At 55.1% G+C, this 17,469-nt stretch overlaps 7 protein-coding genes across 7 annotated transcripts; 3 read left to right on the forward strand and 4 right to left on the reverse strand.

Annotated features, from left to right (window-relative positions):
• Positions 1-400: 400 nt before the first annotated feature.
• Positions 401-2,407, reverse strand: KVR01_007623 (uncharacterized protein; the record flags this gene model as incomplete). The annotated part of the gene is made up of 9 exons (XM_044785543.1): positions 2,170-2,407; positions 1,891-2,117; positions 1,794-1,821; positions 1,683-1,709; positions 1,456-1,623; positions 1,126-1,320; positions 940-1,048; positions 811-875; positions 401-712 (listed from the first exon to the last, which is right to left on the reverse strand). The coding sequence occupies exons 1-9, from the start codon at positions 2,320-2,322 to the stop codon at positions 401-403; spliced, it is 1,284 nt and encodes a 427-aa protein (XP_044643876.1). The 5' UTR covers positions 2,323-2,407.
• Positions 2,408-3,895: 1,488 nt separating this feature from the next.
• Positions 3,896-4,801, forward strand: KVR01_007395 (uncharacterized protein; the record flags this gene model as incomplete). Its single annotated transcript, XM_044793090.1, has 1 exon — positions 3,896-4,801. One exon carries the CDS (start codon positions 3,896-3,898, stop codon positions 4,799-4,801), a length of 906 nt encoding a protein of 301 aa, XP_044643648.1.
• A 648-nt stretch (positions 4,802-5,449) lies between these two features.
• KVR01_007406 (uncharacterized protein) lies at positions 5,450-7,051 on the reverse strand (the record flags this gene model as incomplete). Its single annotated transcript, XM_044788589.1, has 3 exons — positions 6,754-7,051; positions 6,009-6,667; positions 5,450-5,942 (listed from the first exon to the last, which is right to left on the reverse strand). The coding sequence occupies exons 1-3, from the start codon at positions 6,880-6,882 to the stop codon at positions 5,450-5,452; spliced, it is 1,281 nt and encodes a 426-aa protein (XP_044643659.1). The 5' UTR covers positions 6,883-7,051.
• Positions 7,052-9,340: 2,289 nt separating this feature from the next.
• KVR01_007185 (uncharacterized protein) lies at positions 9,341-10,700 on the reverse strand (the record flags this gene model as incomplete). Its single annotated transcript, XM_044788938.1, has 2 exons — positions 9,341-9,684; positions 9,755-10,700. The coding sequence occupies 2 exons, from the start codon at positions 10,698-10,700 to the stop codon at positions 9,341-9,343; spliced, it is 1,290 nt and encodes a 429-aa protein (XP_044643438.1).
• Positions 10,701-11,403: 703 nt separating this feature from the next.
• On the reverse strand, positions 11,404-12,825 carry KVR01_007592 (uncharacterized protein; the record flags this gene model as incomplete). The annotated part of the gene is made up of 2 exons (XM_044786534.1): positions 11,404-12,694; positions 12,794-12,825. The coding sequence occupies 2 exons, from the start codon at positions 12,823-12,825 to the stop codon at positions 11,404-11,406; spliced, it is 1,323 nt and encodes a 440-aa protein (XP_044643845.1).
• Positions 12,826-13,327: 502 nt separating this feature from the next.
• KVR01_007545 (uncharacterized protein) lies at positions 13,328-15,141 on the forward strand (the record flags this gene model as incomplete). The annotated part of the gene is made up of 5 exons (XM_044794879.1): positions 13,328-13,757; positions 13,814-14,276; positions 14,338-14,381; positions 14,458-14,844; positions 14,942-15,141. The coding sequence occupies 5 exons, from the start codon at positions 13,328-13,330 to the stop codon at positions 15,139-15,141; spliced, it is 1,524 nt and encodes a 507-aa protein (XP_044643798.1).
• Positions 15,142-15,612: 471 nt separating this feature from the next.
• KVR01_007620 (uncharacterized protein) lies at positions 15,613-17,367 on the forward strand (the record flags this gene model as incomplete). Its single annotated transcript, XM_044781981.1, has 8 exons — positions 15,613-15,985; positions 16,062-16,164; positions 16,238-16,372; positions 16,437-16,506; positions 16,573-16,650; positions 16,712-16,830; positions 16,867-16,993; positions 17,057-17,367. The coding sequence occupies 8 exons, from the start codon at positions 15,613-15,615 to the stop codon at positions 17,159-17,161; spliced, it is 1,110 nt and encodes a 369-aa protein (XP_044643873.1). The 3' UTR covers positions 17,162-17,367.
• Positions 17,368-17,469: the final 102 nt, after the last annotated feature.

Genomic DNA, 17,469 nt, shown 5'->3' on the forward strand with positions numbered 1-17,469 from the left:
ACAAGTCGACGGTGCGTATGCTGACTGCAGCAGTCAGCCAGGAACATACGGCTGGAGGATGCATTTGTGTGGTATCACCGCAAGACACAACCAATGGGCGTAGCCCGACTCATACACAACTTGCTCGAGACAAGCAACGCGATTCGATTTTCTCCACTTTAATGTTCCAGCCGGAGGAGTGTGTCCTGTCTTCAGGCTTCCGTTACGCGATGTTACCAAAACATTGCCACTCTCGAGCATTTGAAAGAACTTTTGATACAAGAAAAGATACTTTACAATGCAAGGCGTTTCCTTCAATGGGTAGGTACTGGACGGGTGACCAAAGAGAGCTGGGTGCGTGGACGGAGTAGCTGATACTTCTGCGCCCCCAACGGCCCCCACGTGGGCACGCCCACATTGATCACAGCTTGCCGTCCTTTCTCGACTTGCGCAGCTCCGCTGTTACTGCAAGCGCACGCCTGGTCGCCAGGTCCAGCATGATCTCCTCGCTTCCTCCGGGCACAGTGATTGCCTTGACATCCCTCCAGATCCGCTCTACCCGCTCCCCTCGCCCGGCTCCCCTTGTCAGGCCCACGCCGCCCATGATCTGGATCGCCTCTCGCACCACATGCTCCAGCACGATGCCGCTATGCGCTTTGACCTGCGCCGTCGTTCCCGCGAGGAGGAACTCGCCCTCTTTCTTGGACAGATGGCCCAGCTGGTAGATCAGGCTCTGTTGGTACAACAGTGTGTCACGATTAGCCAGTGATTCAATTTGGCGGGGATCATCGTTTCCCAAGCCATAGTGTGCAATATTCTGTCTAGACTTACCTCGACCCACGATTGTAGCGCTTCGGTCTCTCTGCTCATGTTGGCAAATTTCAACCGGATAACAGCTATTCCAAGAAAACCATCAGCATGCTGAGTATATTAGTGGGCAGGCGGGCCATGTTAACTTACGATGCTCAGTCAGTTTCTTTCCAAAGGTTTCTCGACTCAAAGCGTAGCCGATCGAATCCTCCAAGCAGACCCGAGCGCATCTCACTGACTGCATCGCAATGAAGAGCCTCTAGAAGCAGATAAATGATTAGCCGAGAGATTCACTCAACAAGTTGATGCCACGCCGTTCCTCACCGGGCTCCTTACCTCATGGTTGAAATTGGAGACAATGTACTTGAACCCCTTCCCGCGCTCACCCACGACCATATCCAGAGGCACTTCGACGTCGTCAAATTCCACAAATGCAGTGCCTGCTGTCGTTGAGCCCGATATCTCCATGTGCCTAGTTGATACGCCCTTCGTCCGTGGAATTACTATCAGGGTAAAATCCCCACTGTCTTCCTTGACCAATGTCAAGAAATACTGCGCGTACATGCCACCTGTGATCCACTAGTTCTCGATGTCAATATGTGTACTTTACCCATGCACACTCTTGTCGAGCAATAATGACTAGTCGCTGACACCCGTAGCACATACCTTCTTCTGGCCGTTGATGATGAGCCGGCTGCCATCACTCGAGAGTACTGCTTCTGTCTGAAGACCACGAACGTCCGAGCCTGCGTCAGGCTCCGTGACGGCCAGGGCTATCCGTGCTTTTCCTGAAAGGACTTCATGTACGACGCTTTTGTCGTTGAAAGAGTCAACCTCTTGTTAATTACGGGGAGGTTAGATAAAGGATACCACGCAATCAAGTACACACTCACGTCTGTTGCAGCTTTGCCGACCCAAACCTGTGAACCGCAGGAATCACAAGCGTCTGTTTTTCAAGTGGATTAGCAGTAACTCATTCGTTTAGGTCTTGGATTGGAGCTTACCGTTCCACCAAATAGCCCATTCTCGAGTCTAAGGGGTGTGAGGTGACCTCTTAGCATGGACACGACAGCACTTCAAGACCCTCCAAGGATGACTCACCCTATCCCACCCGTACGTCCTATCTCATCATGAACAATCAGGTCATGAAAGCCGTCCCATTCTTCAGCTGAGACATCTCCAATAATGGGGTATTTTCCTTTCCACTCAGGGGGTATGCTGGGCCCGGCGGCGATTGGCATCAGAAGACCGTCCTTGGCAGCTTGCTCATATATCCAATCCGGGATCGACGCTGTTTTCTCCCAGCCTTGAATATTTGGGGAGAGATTCTATATTCTGGTGAGTATTTGAGTGACTTTTGAAGGGGTCCTCATCTCGTACCTTTTCCACCCAGGAACGCATCGCCTCGCGCAGTCGCCTGTGACTGTCCCCGTAGTATGGGCTGGGGCAGCCTCGCGCCCATGCAGGCTCTGCGAACGGCAGAATCGAGCCGTGCAGCCAATTCCTGCTTACTTCTTCTGAAATCACCGACATGGTGTGGTTGCTGAAGGTGGGGTCGACCGAGTTGGTGTGATTAGTGATTCAATGGGAGTCCGCGGCAATCAGGCGTGTGGATCTGAGCAGAGCATATGTCACTGTCTCAAAACTCGAATCAAATGTAGTCACACAAAACATCGACCATAACTACCCCAGATGTCAAATTCTAAAAACGATCACGGTCTGCGCTAATGCATTCTCCAGCATTCTCGCGTCGCGAGCTTCCAAGGTTGGTCCGGCACCCTGAAAGGCTAATTCCGACTCGCACAACCGAGGTCCGCGTTCGCGGAATGCCGTGCGGAGTCTGCCTGCCAAACTTCGGCCCATCCACCTGTTCCGTCCGCTGTCACCTGGGCCTTCAACAAGCGAGTCTTGGCCGTCGGGATCACGGGACCGACTGTCGAGGGGCTGTGCGCTGTTACACGTCGGTCGTCTCCAGAACTATCAGTACTAAATTGCGTTTATCTTGCAAGGGACGTTGCCCCTTGTTGTCCTAGCACACTGGCTGTGGTTCCGGCCTAATAGAGGAACTAAAAGCAGACGACTGATAGTCTACTACTTTTACACAAGACACATATATCCCCTTTCGACATTGTTCGAGTGTATCGCGACTCCTTGGCTGCATGTACCAGCCAAGAATAGTCCTCATATCACCGACCCTTTATTGGTGTTACTACTTAACTAATTCCTCATGATCGTGGATCAGCTTCTTCCTGGGTCTTTTGGGACTCTTGCCCTGTGGCTAGTCACTGGCATACTTGTCAAGTTCATCTTCAACAAATATGGGAGTGGGATCAATGGAGTACCCGGTCCTTGGCTAGCCGGGTTCACGGATTGGTATAGATTATTTGTTGTGTGGGGTCGACGGCCAGAGCTGTGGCACATCGCATTACACGAGAAGTATGGAAAAGTTGTGAGGCTTGGCCCCAACTCGGTGTCGATAGCAGACCCGGAATACGTCAAGGCTATCTACGGGCCGAGCACCGGATACGTCAAGGTAAGAAAAGCCCATCAGTGGTTCAATGTCCGGACACTACGTGCGAGTGTGTTCAAATGTTGACCACCAAACTTTTAGTCGGACTTCTACCCCGTGCAGCAAACACTAGCCGCCGGCCAGCGCCTTCAGTCTCTCTTCAACTCGACGGACGAAGGGTTCCATGCCCGGCTTCGAAGGGCAGTGTCAAATGCCTACGCGATGAGCTCGCTGGTGGCTTTCGAGCCCCTGGTCGACGACACGACTGTTGCCTTCCTCCAGCAGCTGAAGCAGCGCTTCGCTGGCAAGTCCGGAGAGGATGCAGTCTGTGATTTCGGCCTCTGGCTGCAGTTCTATGCCTTCGATGTCATTGGAGAGTTGACGTATTCCAAGCGTCTAGGTTTTGTGGACCGTGGCGTAGATGTTGACCACATCATTGGGAATATGGAGAAATTACTGGATTATGTGGGGGTGGTGGGTAGACTGACGAAGCACTACGAGATCCCCTGAGGAAAGCCGCAGCTGACGAAGACAACACAGGTCGGCCAAATGCCCATCCTAGACAGCATCTTCTTCAAGAACCCGATCAGGCTCTGGATGAGCAGGAACAACCTCCTCAACTCCAACACCCCCGTGGTCCAGTTCGCCCGTGCACGCATGGCAGACCGCAGCGACGAGATCGAGAAGGGCCAAGCCGTCACCAAGCCCAAGTCCGCCACCGGGAAGCCCGAGAGGAGGGACTTCCTGTCGCGGTTCATCGAGGCCCGGGGCAAGGACCCAGAGTTCATCAGCCAGCAGCGCGTCCTGGCCCTGACCGTCGCCAACATGTTCGCCGGCTCCGACACCACGGCCATCACCCTGCGCTCCATCTTCCACAACCTCCTCACCCACCCCGCCGCCATGGAGAAGCTGCTGGCCGAGCTCGCCGCGGAGGGCGCGGCCGGCAGGCTGGCCAAGGCCGACTACGAGACTGATGACCGCGAGAGGGGCGAGTATGCGGAAACCCTCGTGCGCTGGAACGACGTGCGCGAGCTCCCGTACCTCACCGCCGTCATCTACGAGGGGCTGCGGTGCCACCCGGCCGCTGGGCTGCCGCTCGAGCGCATCGTGCCTGCTGCAGGGCTGAACATTGACGGCCACCATATCCCTGCGGGCAGCATCGTCGGCTGCTCGGGCTGGGTGATTCACCGTGACGAGGGCGTGTATGGGGCCAAGGCGGATGATTTCCGTCCTGAGCGGTGGATCGAGGCGACGCCCGAGCAGCTGTCGAAGATGAGGAACTGCCTGCTGTCGTTTGGCCAGGGCTCGCGCACCTGCGCAGGGAGGAACGTGTCCCTGCTGGAGATGTACAAACTTATCCCTGCGTTGTTGCGGATGTTCGAGGTACGTTTGTGGGTTGACCAGCCACTCCCCAACCTGGCCTCATATAGAAAGATAAAGAGGACCCTCCCCCCTTTCAGGCCCCCCCTTCAGGCCGACCCGTACTATTTGCCCGGTTGCTAACATGCTGTGTCTCCTCAGCTGGAACTGGTCGATCCGGAGAAACCCCTGACGTTTCGCAATTCGTGGTTCGTGAAGCAGAGTGGCTTCCGCGTGCGTGTTCGGGAGCGGGAGAATGTCCTGTGATTGAAGCCCATGTCAGTGCAGTAGAGGTGGAAGGACATGATTGCGTAAATTATGTACTTCATTATCAAGACTGTGGTCACTAGTTATCACAGTACGATCGAACATTACAACCCACTCTATAGGGGTATAAACACCTCAGCTTCGACAGCGACCCCTGGCTCCTACTTCTTTTACTCCACATGGAACAATAAACTCGCAACCATCAATGATGACCTACTAGCCTAGGTTCCTAGGTAGATACTAACGATGTGACATTCACTTTTCGAACTTAGCACCCATAGAGGCCATGTCTACGGCCTATAAAAAAATTTACTTCTTAATCTTAGCTACGAATGTTTTATCGGGCTTTGCTCTTGTGCCGTACACGTCCGAAGAGACACACCTCGCCTTCACACAGTGGTAAAAGTCCAAAAGCTCAGCGTCTGAAGAACATCCAACAAGGACAACAGTGGTAAAATACGGGTAGTTATATTCAGTGGTGCTACTGCTATGAGGAGCGAGGTAAAGCATCCTATATACAAACTACTAAAGTCGCGAGGGTGTGCGCCCCGTCTCCTCCTCCCATTTCTTCTTCGCATCCGCAGTGGCATCATACCCGTAGAGCCAATCCTGAAATATCGTGTTCCCCATCAGGTTCGGGCTGCTTGGGTAATCGCCATATTCAAACACGCCACGCCGCATGGCCAGCGGCTCTTCCTCCTTCATGTGAATGAAGAACCGATTCGTAAAGCTGCCCCGCTGGATAGCGTGTGCGCGGCGGACCCGCGTCCGGTAGAAGAAGTCCAGGAGCTTTGGCAGCTGGTCCTTGGACTCGATGTGCGACAGTGTGGACCCGAGGACCGCGGCGTCCTCGATGGCCATCGCTGCCCCCTGGGCCAGGTAGGGAAGGGTCGCGTGGGCGGCGTCGCCGATGACGACCATCTTACCGCTTGAGTGCACCCAGTCGTTGATGGTCGGGAGGTCTATGAGCCGCCACTTCTCCACGTCCTCTGGCAGGAACGAGAGGAGCTTCTGGGTCCTATAGATGGATCGGTGAGCTGGGGGAGCAGGATACGTGATAGGGGGTGGAGCAAAAGCCACGTACATGGATGACCAGCCCTTGTAGGCGTTTCTGACCTCAGTAGCCGTCGCTGGCGCCTTGTACCCTTTCATCTTCCGGTCGTCTGGGATGACCATGAGCAGGTTGAATGTCTTCTCCTTTTGCATGTTGTAGCCGATGATGTGGTGGTCAGGCCCGAGGAACTGCTCAAAGTTCGGGTCCAGGCTGAGCGGCGCGAGCTCCGGGTCGTTGACGAGCACCTCGCGCGGTATCACCACCCGGAAGCAGGTGTCGCCGGTCTCGTGCGGCTCGACGTCGCGCCCCAGCGCCTTCCTGGCGATGCTCTTGACGCCGTCTGCGGCGATCACGAGGTCGCCGCGGACAACCTCGCCGGACTCGAGCACGACCGCGCCCTCCTCTGGCCTGTACTCAACCACCAGGACGTTCTTGCGGAGGCTCGCGCCCGCCTTCTCGGCGGCCTGCAGCAGGACCTTGTGGTAGTCGGGCCGGTATACCTGCCAGTAGGGGGCGCCGTACTTGTCCTTGTGGTTCGACATGACCGTGAAGCCCTCGGGCTTTCCGGTGCGCCAGTTGCGGTAGTTGATGCGCGAGGGCTTGGAGGAGACCGCGTCCATCTGCTCGCCCAGCCCCCACCGGATCAGCTCCCGCGACGCATTTGGCGGGACTTGGACTCCTGCGCCGATCTGCGAGTGAATTAGCCAGCTGCTCGTGACAGATTGTGGTCTGTCTGGGCTTGGCAAGTCTGTCTGCTGCTCCGACTCTCACCTACCTCGACGAATTCTGGAGCCTGTTCCAGCACTGTGACTTTATGACCTGCTCTTCTCAGGGTCACTGCTGTCCCCAGCCCTCCCATGCCGGCCCCCACTATGATTACGTCCAGCTGGCACTTTGCAGTCATGATGTCTGTCGATCGTGGTGTTTGATCTGAAGTGGTATCGGAAGAATCTGTTTGAAAACTTCAATATACATGCCCTTCTAGCCCAGTCTCACTCAAGCCTTGTATGTGACTTCTTGATCGTTCGATCACGGAGTGCCAAGCCACGTGAGCGGTCCTGTGTATGTTTGTGCCGTAGTGCCGGGGACCTCGGGACGGAACGCTATACCCGTCTCCATTCCGAACTGACCGCATTTTCGGATGCGTGAAGGGTTAGGGCCGCTGTCTGGTGACGGCCTGGGGAAGCGTAAGCTCCCCCTCTTTGGTAAATTTGATTGTTGTGTACGAGTCATGACGATGAGAGAACAATGTGCGACATGCAAGAATAGCTGCTGTGTAGAGGGCCTGTGTAAGTATTGGGATTTCCTGTCAAATTAGAGTTGTTCTAACTACATCACTAAAAACACTGCTTTCGGTAACGAAAAGAAAACCAACAGCACAAAACTCCTTTTCTGTGGAGACATTAATTGCCCGTGCACAAGATAAATTTTATCAAGAGAACGGAAATTCGTGTACCCTCAATCAGAAGGTGCGTACCCATCTACTAACTAAGAAGTATTCTATATAAAACGACTTCTTCTTAAAAGGGCCAGCTGAGGTAAAGAGGGCAAGCCCTAGAGTGTAAAGTATAGTGGAGGGCTATAAATAGGGCTAGTAGGTATAACTTAAGTTCCTAAAGGACTAACCTACCCTATTTATAGTTCTTTATTATAAAGAAGCCTTATTTATTAAAGTTATAAAGACTTTAAGGCTTTATACTCTAATTAGTTAAATAATAGGGAGGGTATATACCTTCTAATTAAGGGTACACGAATTTCCGTTCTCTTTATCAAAGCCAAGGAGCTGCTTGGTACGTCATACACAGCGGGCGAGTTAACAAACCCACCACCGTTATAATATAGTAGTTGCGGAGATGTATGCTGAACTACTCTGAGCGCAATATCAGAATGTTCTAGCTCTTTGCTGCGTATAGTGTACAATGTGACAGCTTGCTCAAGTGCTATGTTGGCTTCCTAAGGTACTGAACAGGCATATTGCTGGTCTAGAAGACAATTTGCTGGATTGCGAGGCCTCTTTGTAGACATCCCAATGCCTAGGTGGTGCTGGAATTTGCTCTGAGAAAGGCCTAAGAAAGCTGACCGTGGCTTCTCTCTTGAATTTTGAAACTGTTTGGACTTAACTTGGGCGTGGGTGACTTCATTACAGGGGACTACGAGGTGGACATCCTTTCGCATCTGGCCGCCACTAACAATGCTCACGCAAATGCTCTAAGATTGTATGCCCAGCAACATCTGGACCATGTTTACACTCACACTCACGTGTCATTTTACGTTCACATATGCAATGGGCAACTCTCCAATGTTTCTGAAAAAAGTTTGGACTCATGCATTTTGCATTACTTTCATAAGTTCGGTGATAGTTTCCTTGTCGGATTCCTCTTCTCCTCACTCCGCTCTATGCGCACCACGAACGAAGTAGCCCGGCCCGCATCCTCGCCTCCAGCCCCTTCGTTCTTGTCGCTGAATAATACATGCGCTGTCTGGCCCTCAACTTCCAAGCAGCTACCCTCGACGCTGGCCCGGCTCCCGTCACCCCCAAGCACGCGAGGCTGTACTGGGCCGTCGCGGGAGTTGTGTATTGCCACATGTGCAAAGGCTGACTGAAGTGCCGCCCGGGGGAAGGTCCCCAGATAATAGTGCTCGATGGTCGGCGGCCCCCTTGCGAGCGGCTGAAGTGTCTCAAAGAAGGGCTTGGCGGCTGCGCTCTCGGTGAAGCCCGCGTGGGCGTCCATGCTCTCCCACTGGGTCAGTGAGACCGCGAAGTCCCCATCTGGGCTGCCGGGGGTGATGATCTTGCCCGTTTGGACTGATATGATGCCGCGTTGGGCCAGGAGGACAGGCTCGAGCTTCGTTGCGAACGTGGAGAGGAATTCCTCGAAGGGGATCGCTAGCGGGATCCGCACGAGCTCTGTGACCGGGCCTGTACTCGTCATGTTTGTGTGGGGATATTCAGCTGGTAGTCACAGGGCGTGGTTGTAAGATGGGATGGATATTTGGTTGTTATCCTGTTTTTTTGTGTCGAGGCTCATATGTATCCTCGTCTCTGAGGACACCTGAGAAGTTGATGCGGCTGGCAGTCGTGCCAAGAATTGCCGCACAACAGCGATCACGAAAGTAACTACAGCGGGTCCCGGAATTTCCGGCAGGGTTCCGTAATTGGGTTTGGCGTCTGTGATCTTACTGAAGTATGGGTCTGAAATCACATTCACGCTGACATGAGATTTCACGTGAATATCGCCAGATGTGAATATGGACCTTGCAATTATTCAGGAATGTGAGACTGATGTGCATACAAAGACCACGCATGTGCTTTTAATTTCTTTACTGTGAAAGAATTTGTTCCATGCTGAATGACTCGGAGCCTATGACAGTGCCGGCAAGATGGTACCCCTGCACTCCCCAAAGCCAACGTATCCATTTTCTTCGTCCCCAGCTCGCCCAGTGATGGCGATGGTATCTCCGTCTTCCAAGAATATCCTCGTCTCGGAGGACCCTGGCAGCTGTATCGGGTTCTTGCCACCGTCAGTCGCCTCCAGCATGGAGCCCTGGGTGCCTTTCTCGGTGCCGCTGATGGTGCCGGAGCCGAGCAGGTCCCCCACGCTGAGGTTGCATCCAGTGATGGTGTGGTGGGCGATCATCTGGGGGAACGACCAGAGCAGGTTCGACGAGCTGGTCTTGGTGAGGGTTGTCTTGCTCCCAGCAGCAGCTGTAAAGTAGAGCGGGGCCGTTAGCATATAATCAATAGTCACAACTCGCATTGAAACCCCCAGACTTACTTTCCAGCTCGACCTCGAGCTGTATATCCAGCACGTTGTCCTTCCTCTCCTCCACGAGATATGGCAGAGGCGTGTTCTCGTTCGGCAATGCAGGCGCCTGGTGGGGCTCCATGGCGTCCGCCAACACCACCCAGGGGCTGATAGTCGTGCCAAAGTTCTTGGCCGTGAACGGGCCGAGGGGAATGTACTCCCAGGCCTGGATGTCCCTCGCCGACCAGTCGTTCATCAAGACATACCCAAAGACATAATCCGGCGCCTCGCCCACCGAGACGGGCGTGCCCATCTCGCTCGGCCTCCCCACAAGCGCCGCGATCTCCAGCTCAATGTCCAGCCGCCTGCAGGGCGCGAAGCTGGGCGTCGTGGAGCCCGGCGCCGGGATCTGGCCCCTGGGCCGGCGGATCGGCTGCCCGGAGACGACGATGGACGAGGCGCGCCCGTGGTACGCGACGGGCATGTGCTTGTAGTTTGGCTGCAGGGCCTTGTCGGCGCCGCGCAGGATGGTGCCGACGGTGAAGGCGTGGCGCAGCCCCGCGTAAAAGTCCGTGTAGTCGCCGATGCGCATGGGCATGTGCATCGTCACGTCCGACTGCGGCAGCACCGCCCGCCCGCGCAGGTCCGCATTGTCCCTCAGCAGGCCCGCCCTCTTTGTGTCTGCCGCCAGGACGTCCTGGAGGTACAGCCTGACCGCGTTGGTCACGCGCCTGCCCAGTGCGGCGAAGTTGTTGAGCGTTTCCTCCCCGAAGACGTGCAGGTGGCTCTTGATCTCGGGGAGCTCGGCGAAGCCGCCTCCTTTTGCGAACTCGTCAAGGTCGACCACCGAGGACCCGATGGCGACCGCTGGCCTGCGAAGCTGGTTTTTGGACGAGGATATGATGCCGAAGGGGATATTCCTCAGGGAGAAATGAGACCCCTTCGGGATCTCGATCCAGGACTTGAGTGCTGACATTTTGATATTGGTCTTATGGTCTCGCGTTGTGTTGATCGCTATAATTACACCGTCTCGTCTCATTCGATGTAGCCGTGATAGTTCTCAAATGTATTATAAACTCAATCCCAGCAGCTCACAGCATAGACTGCCGCCAATTCGTGGCGGAACTAATGAGGCCCGTTCCGAAATCCCGGTTGCGGCTCAGCGCCGAGGTGGGCAGCCCGAGCCGACATGATCCTCCGGGCCCGGAGCCCACCAACGCCTCCCCCGGGACCGAGTCTCAACACGGCTTGCGATGGACGAAGTGCCCAATGAAGAGGTAGTTCAAGTCGGGAAGGCGATAGACCCGTTGCTCAACCAATTCGAATGGTGAAAACCAATATAAACCAAAACCCGAATGCCGAGGAATGGCGACGCGGCATTTTTTGACACGTCTCGCAGCTACTGGTCTCAGCTCTAGGTGAAGGCTTGTGTTAGACATGAAATGCGCAAATAAAATATGAACGACTTATGCTTGGCGATTGTTCTTTGCTGTTGGATGCATTTAAGGTGGTCACTTATTATCCCCAAGAGACCGTGTAGTTACTCCTATTAAACTGATGCATTACTACAAGTCTCAAAGGCATCTATCGAAAGAAGTGACTTCAAAGGGATAAGCTGATAATTCATCGCTGCTATATATCATGTGACCGTAGGAGATCAATATGTGTCTCCGTCCATGCTATTTCTGGCTTCCCTCGGGCCGTACAAAATGTGGTTTCAAAGGCACCCAACTATGCGCGTTGTAGTCAGCCTGCAACTTCTTGCAGTGCTCCAGCCCCCAATCGGTCACGCCAACCATCAGGGAGCTCTCAAACATGAACGCCATGCTGCCCTCCCCGACCTTGTGAGGCTTCAGCTCGGCATTGCTGGCGCGCTGGTGCGTGTCCGCGTCTGGCCCGTGGGAGGCCATCACGTTGTGCAGACTGGCGCCGGCCGGCTGGAAACCACCACCGGTCTTGGCATCGTAGTCCCCACAGATCAGGCCCATGAACTCAGACATGGTGTTGCGGTGGTACCAGGGCGGCCGGAACGTGTCTTCGGCCACCAGCCACCTCGGCGGGAAAATCACAAAGTCCGCTATGGCCGTGCCGGCAAGTGCCGACTGGGCGGTGAGGACGGTGTAGATGCTTGGGTCAGGGTGGTCGAAGCTGGTGCTGCCGATGACGTTGAAGCGTCCCAGGTCATACTTGTACGGATAGTACAGCCCGTGCCATGCCACGACGTCAAAGGGGGTGTGCCTCTGGTGAGCCACGTACGACTGGTTCGCGTACTTGATGGTGATGGCCCACTCGCTGTCCGTGTCCAAGTCATACGCGGCAACAGGCGCCTGGAAGTCCCGGGCGTTGGCAAGGCCGTTGGAGCCGATCGGCCCCAGCTCCGGGAGCGTGAAGTGGTGCTGCTCGTACGTCTCCAGGATGTAGCCCCTCGCGGGGCCGTCGGGCAGGGTGACGCGGTAGCGGATGCCCCTGGGGATGACGGCGATCTCGTTGGGGCGCACGAGCAGCCTCCCGAGCTCCGTCTGGATGTCGAGGACCCCGTGCTGCGGCACGATCAGGAAGTCCCCGTCGCCGGAGCTGAAGGCGCTGTGCGGGCTCATGTCCCTCCCCGCCGCGAAGATGATGATGCCGATGCCCGTCTTCATCGTCGGGTCGCCGACACCGGCGACGTGCTTCAGGCCGCTCACCCAGTCGGTCGAGTCGTCGAGGTCGAACGGGTTCCACCGCATCTGGTTGGGGATGTGGTGCAGATTCTGGGGCCTGGCGGACGCGCCGGCCGGGCTCCCTTCCGCGGGGGCGGGCTCGAAGGACGAGTGGGCCGCCGACGGGAGGACCCTGTACATCCATGTCTGCTGGTTCTGCTGCCGGGGGGCCGTGAATGCCGTGCCTGAAAGCTTCTCTGCGTAGAGGCCTAGTGGTGGCTTCTGCGGTGAGTTTTGGCCTATGGGCAGGGCACCTTTCTCCGCCTCGGTCCTGCAAATTTCAGAGTCAGAGTTAGCTTATTGATCCTTGTGATATGTCGCCGGGAGTCCGTACTCATGATAAGAGCCGAAACCATTCTTGTATTCGTACTTCTCGGCGAAGCGAAAAGCGGTAGATGGCATATTGAGGTAATCGCAGGGCGGGCTATTCGGGATTGGTCAGGCGGCACATATGAGACTGATTCCAGATGTCACGAAGCTGCCAGTAGGGTTGATGTATCAATATTGGAGCCATACATCTATGTGGGCCTGAGTTCGATGGTTTCTCATGATGACTATGTACTTTCTATCTTGTGTTCCGTCACTGTGAGGTTTGTTAGTCCAAGGTTCACGGACGGTGGGATCACGGCCCGTTTTCGGAAAACGCGGAATTACCTGAGAGCTGCGACCCCCGCACCTGATGCGCGATGCCGAAGGAGAAGCTTTGGCATTGAGTTTTTGTATGTCAGCAGCAGGACTGATGTGCTTTATGAATGCGAGCCAAGACCCATTGAACGCGACTTGAAGGGTAAATAAAGCGTTTGTTATTTCAACCCAAGATAGCAGATTGAATCAGGATCAAAGTCGACAACATTGAATCAACTCGAAGTCCAACTTAGAACATTCAAACAAAACAGCCGCGACGATGACACAATCAGGGATACAGCTGCCTCCCCGCAAGCTTTACCTGGGGAATGAGGTACGTTCAATCATAGTCTACGGCGTTGACAAGGACAAGCTGCTAAGTTCAGGAATACAGTACGCGGATAGCCTCAGCTCATCCAAGGAGAGATTGACATTGTTAAACCCTGTGGACGACTCTGTCGTGGCGAACGACCTGCAGATCGCCGGGAAAGAGGACGTAGACCGCGCCGTCGCCAACGCAAAAGAGGCCTTCCGCAGGGGCCCATGGGCAAAGTTCACCGGAGGCCAGCGTGCAGCGTGTCTGCAAAAGTTCGCCGACCTCGTCGAGAAGAACGCCGAGCGGCTCGCGCAGGCTGAGTCCCTGCCCACAGGAGCCCCCGTTGCCGGGATTATTCATTTCGACCTGGCACACGTGGTGCAGGTTTTCAGGTGTAAGCAGACAGACCTCTGGCTCGGGGACGGTGCTGACCGTCAACAGACTATGCAGGCTGGGCAGACAAGATCCGCGGCGAGTCGTTTGGCGAGGACAACGGGTTCGCCAAGATTGTCCGGTACAAGCCGCTCGGCGTCTGCGCGGGCATTGCGTCGTGGAACGCCACATTCCTGTACATTGGGTGGAAGATCGCGCCCGCCCTCGCAGCGGGCAACACGTTCATCTTCAAGCCCTCCGAGAAGTCACCGCTGGGGGCGCTGGCCATAGCACCACTGTTCGCCGAGGCGGGCTTCCCTCCTGGCGTGGTGCAGTTCGTCACCGGCGCTTCAGAGACGGGCCATCTGCTTGCATCGCACATGGACATCGCCAAGATCAGCGTCACCGGCTCCATCGCCGCTGGTAAGGCGGTCCAGGATGCGGCGACCAAAAGCAACCTCAAGAAGACCACGCTTGAGCTGGGCGGCAAATCACCAGCCCTGGTCTTCGCAGACGCTGATTTTGAGAATGCAGTTGGAAGGTATTTTTTGCTGAAAATGCCATTTCTCACAGTGACAGCGAGCTAATGAACTTGTTCACAGCGTTGCAGGTGGTTTCCTGGCAAAATCTGGCCAGATTTGCGTTGGTAAGTCGCGCATTTCCCGTCCCAACCCTCGGGGAGTCAGCCATGGAGCAGGTTTCTAACTCGACGATGGTTTCAGCTGCTTCCAGGGTGCTGGTGCAGGAATCTATTGCGGAGAAGTTCCTCGCTGCGAGCAAAGCCGTGTTTGTAGGCATTGGCGCACAAATGGCCAAGGCCGCCAACCCACTGGAGCTGTCGACTGAACATGGCCCCGTCGTGGACAAGATACAATTTGACCGTATAATGTCCTATATTGAGAGCGGGAAGAAGTCGGCACAGCTTCTCACGGGAGGCAAGAGGCTGGGCTCGAAAGGCTGCTTTATAGAGCCTACGATTTTCCTCAATCCCGACCCCAAGAGCCAGATCTGGAAAGAGGAGATCTTCGGCCCAGTCTTGAGCGTGAGGACATTCAAGACGGAGGAAGAAGCTATTGCCATGGCCAATGACACTGTATACGGCCTAGCTGGTGAGTCGGCTTTGATTCAGCCCCAAAGGATCCGGGGCTTTTTTATTTTCCATGACTTCGGCCACAACGAACTTCTAACCACGGTTCTCTTATTTAGCAAGCGTTTACACCTCTGACGTCAGTCGAGCGCTCCGCGTGTCCTCTGCGCTCGAGTCAGGTGGTGTGTCTATCAATTCGCCGTATCTCCCTGAGCTCAACACGCCTTTTGGCGGCATCAAGCAGAGCGGCCAGGGCAGGGAGCTGGGTGCCCATGGCCTGTACAGCTATCTCGAGCCTCAGTCGGTGCACATCAGGTAAATAAGCTGTCGCCATGTTTATCTGTAAAACTTCATGCTGATTACATCTACAGGGTCACTGAAGCCTCAAAACTGTAGTGGTCGTCCTTCCTGTCTGCGTGGGCGCGCTCGGCTTATAAAACCATTTACATACTTAAGTAGCCATCAATTAGAATATTGCTCAGCCAATTTACTTCCTGAAAGAAATTCCGAACGTAATCATAATTGAATTCCAACTTAGAATGATAACAAGCTGAATATGACACTTTTGTGGCGTGATGTAGACCTCGTCTTGTCATGTAGAAGGCCGGAATGGGTGCCCCCGGGGCCGAGTCCCGAAGGTCCGATAGCAGTCGACCGAGATTGCTGCAGTGGGTTCCGGCTAGCATCAAGACCCGACGGTTTGCCGGGGCACAAATTGGCCTTATATCCAACCACCAACGCGAATGCTTCGGTGGCCGAGCTCTGCAAACCTAGCAACAGTGAATCGGCAATGGACCCTTCGGACTTCTTCACGGATTCAGCACTCATGAGCCCCGACATCGTCAAGACTGCGCACTACACGCGCCGCAGCTATGTTATCCCTGCCAGCCAGCCCAAACCTGGAGACACGTCGGTGCGGCATGGCCTCGGCTCCCAGCTGAGACTTGCGGCGCACGAGTATCTCGTCGCCGGCGCCAACGACGGCGGTCACACCATAATCCTCACGCATGGGACGTCGTTTAACAAGTACTTCTGGGGGTTGGTCATCGAATACATCCTGTCAACGCCGGGCGTCAAACCTGCAGTCAAGCGCCTCATAGCCATTGATGCGGCCAACCACGGCGACAGTGCCGTCCTCAACCGAGGCATTCTGCCAAGCAAAGGTCTGGCGCGGCCTGCGGACCATGTCTTCTGCAGCATTCACCGTATCAGTCAGGACGCTGATATCCTCTATTCTAGCATGCTGGCCCGACGATTCCAGGGACATTCTTCACACTTTAGAGTACTTCAACGCGCAACAACCGGTAATAGGCATTGGACATTCATTTGGAGGAGGCGCCATGTATGCACGAAAATAACCTGAATTGATAAGCCCTTGGACCATGGATTTGCTAATCATCCTATCCCTATTATAGGTGCCACGCGGCTATGATGAAGCCGGACGCGTTTGTGGCGACAATTTTCGTGGAGCCGATTCTGTTCCAGATGAAAGAACAAACCGAGGCTGTGGCGCAGAAAGCCCTGCGAAGACGTGACCGCTGGGAGTCCACGTGAGCACCTCGATCAAAGTCAGGGTCAAGTTGGCCGTCAGGGCACAGCTAACCACCAGCGCAGGGATGCAATGAGGTCAGGTTTCAGCAGAGGGTTCAAGGATTGGGACAAAAGGCAACTTGACGTGTTCCTTGTGAGTATTTGCGATTAAATATGGAGCGATGTCACAACTGATCTAATAATGCATGCCGCTCCATAGGAACAAGGCGTGATCCCACTCCTGCAGGACGGTCGGCCGTCCGTCTGGGCGCTCAAAACCCCAAAGGAGCAAGAAGCAGTATGTGACAAGCATCCCACCCCAGGGTTGACATACCCTGCCGAATTATGATATCTGACAGAGTTGTTACGAAACCGGCCAGGCCACATATCTTGCGGCACCGCATCCGCAGATCCTAGACCTGCTGCAGCGGTCCAAGCAGCGGCACCATTTCATCTGGGGCTCCGAAAGTATTGTCATGTAAATGCCGCCCAGCCTTCTCCCTTCCCACGGCAGCCCGCACGGAGACATTCCACTGCTGACCGTGGACTCCTTCGACAGCTCCGAGGAGAACAGACGGCTAGTCGAGCGCATGGTCATCCCTCCATCGACGACCCGCGTGATCAACGGAGCTGGTCACTTGGTGAGTGTCCCTGTCGTCGCCTCAGCCCAGCTGAATGTCAACCTAACCGCTTGAGTACCCTAGATCCCAATGACACACCCTGAAACCCTGAGCTCCATACTCGCGGGGCTCCTAAGAGAGACTGCACCGGTGGCCAGGACGGAAATTCCGCAACGATTCCGGCTCTAGTGTGAACTGCCACTGCCATCTAATGCGCTTGGGCAATGCCACGCTCCCAAAGCACTCCCCGCTCCGGCATGTGTGGCGCTTGGAGTGGAGACGGGGGCCAGGGTACGTGAATTGAGCAAGGGTGTGAAGTTGTTGGGCGACTTGTTGCCAGCTAATTGGGGGCGTACAAGTACCGAGGTAGTCTGTGTGTAGTAACGGAGTACGGATATAGAGGAGAAAGTAACTGCAACGCCAATTCTGTGCCAAGAAATTCACTCTCGCCGGATACCCCGGCCGCTGGGATATCATTTCTGGCCGGCACAAGCCGC

Source organism: Diaporthe batatas (assembly GCF_019321695.1).
Source record: "Diaporthe batatas strain CRI 302-4 chromosome Unknown Contig00008, whole genome shotgun sequence".
Taxonomy (NCBI): Eukaryota; Fungi; Ascomycota; class Sordariomycetes; order Diaporthales; family Diaporthaceae; genus Diaporthe; species Diaporthe batatas.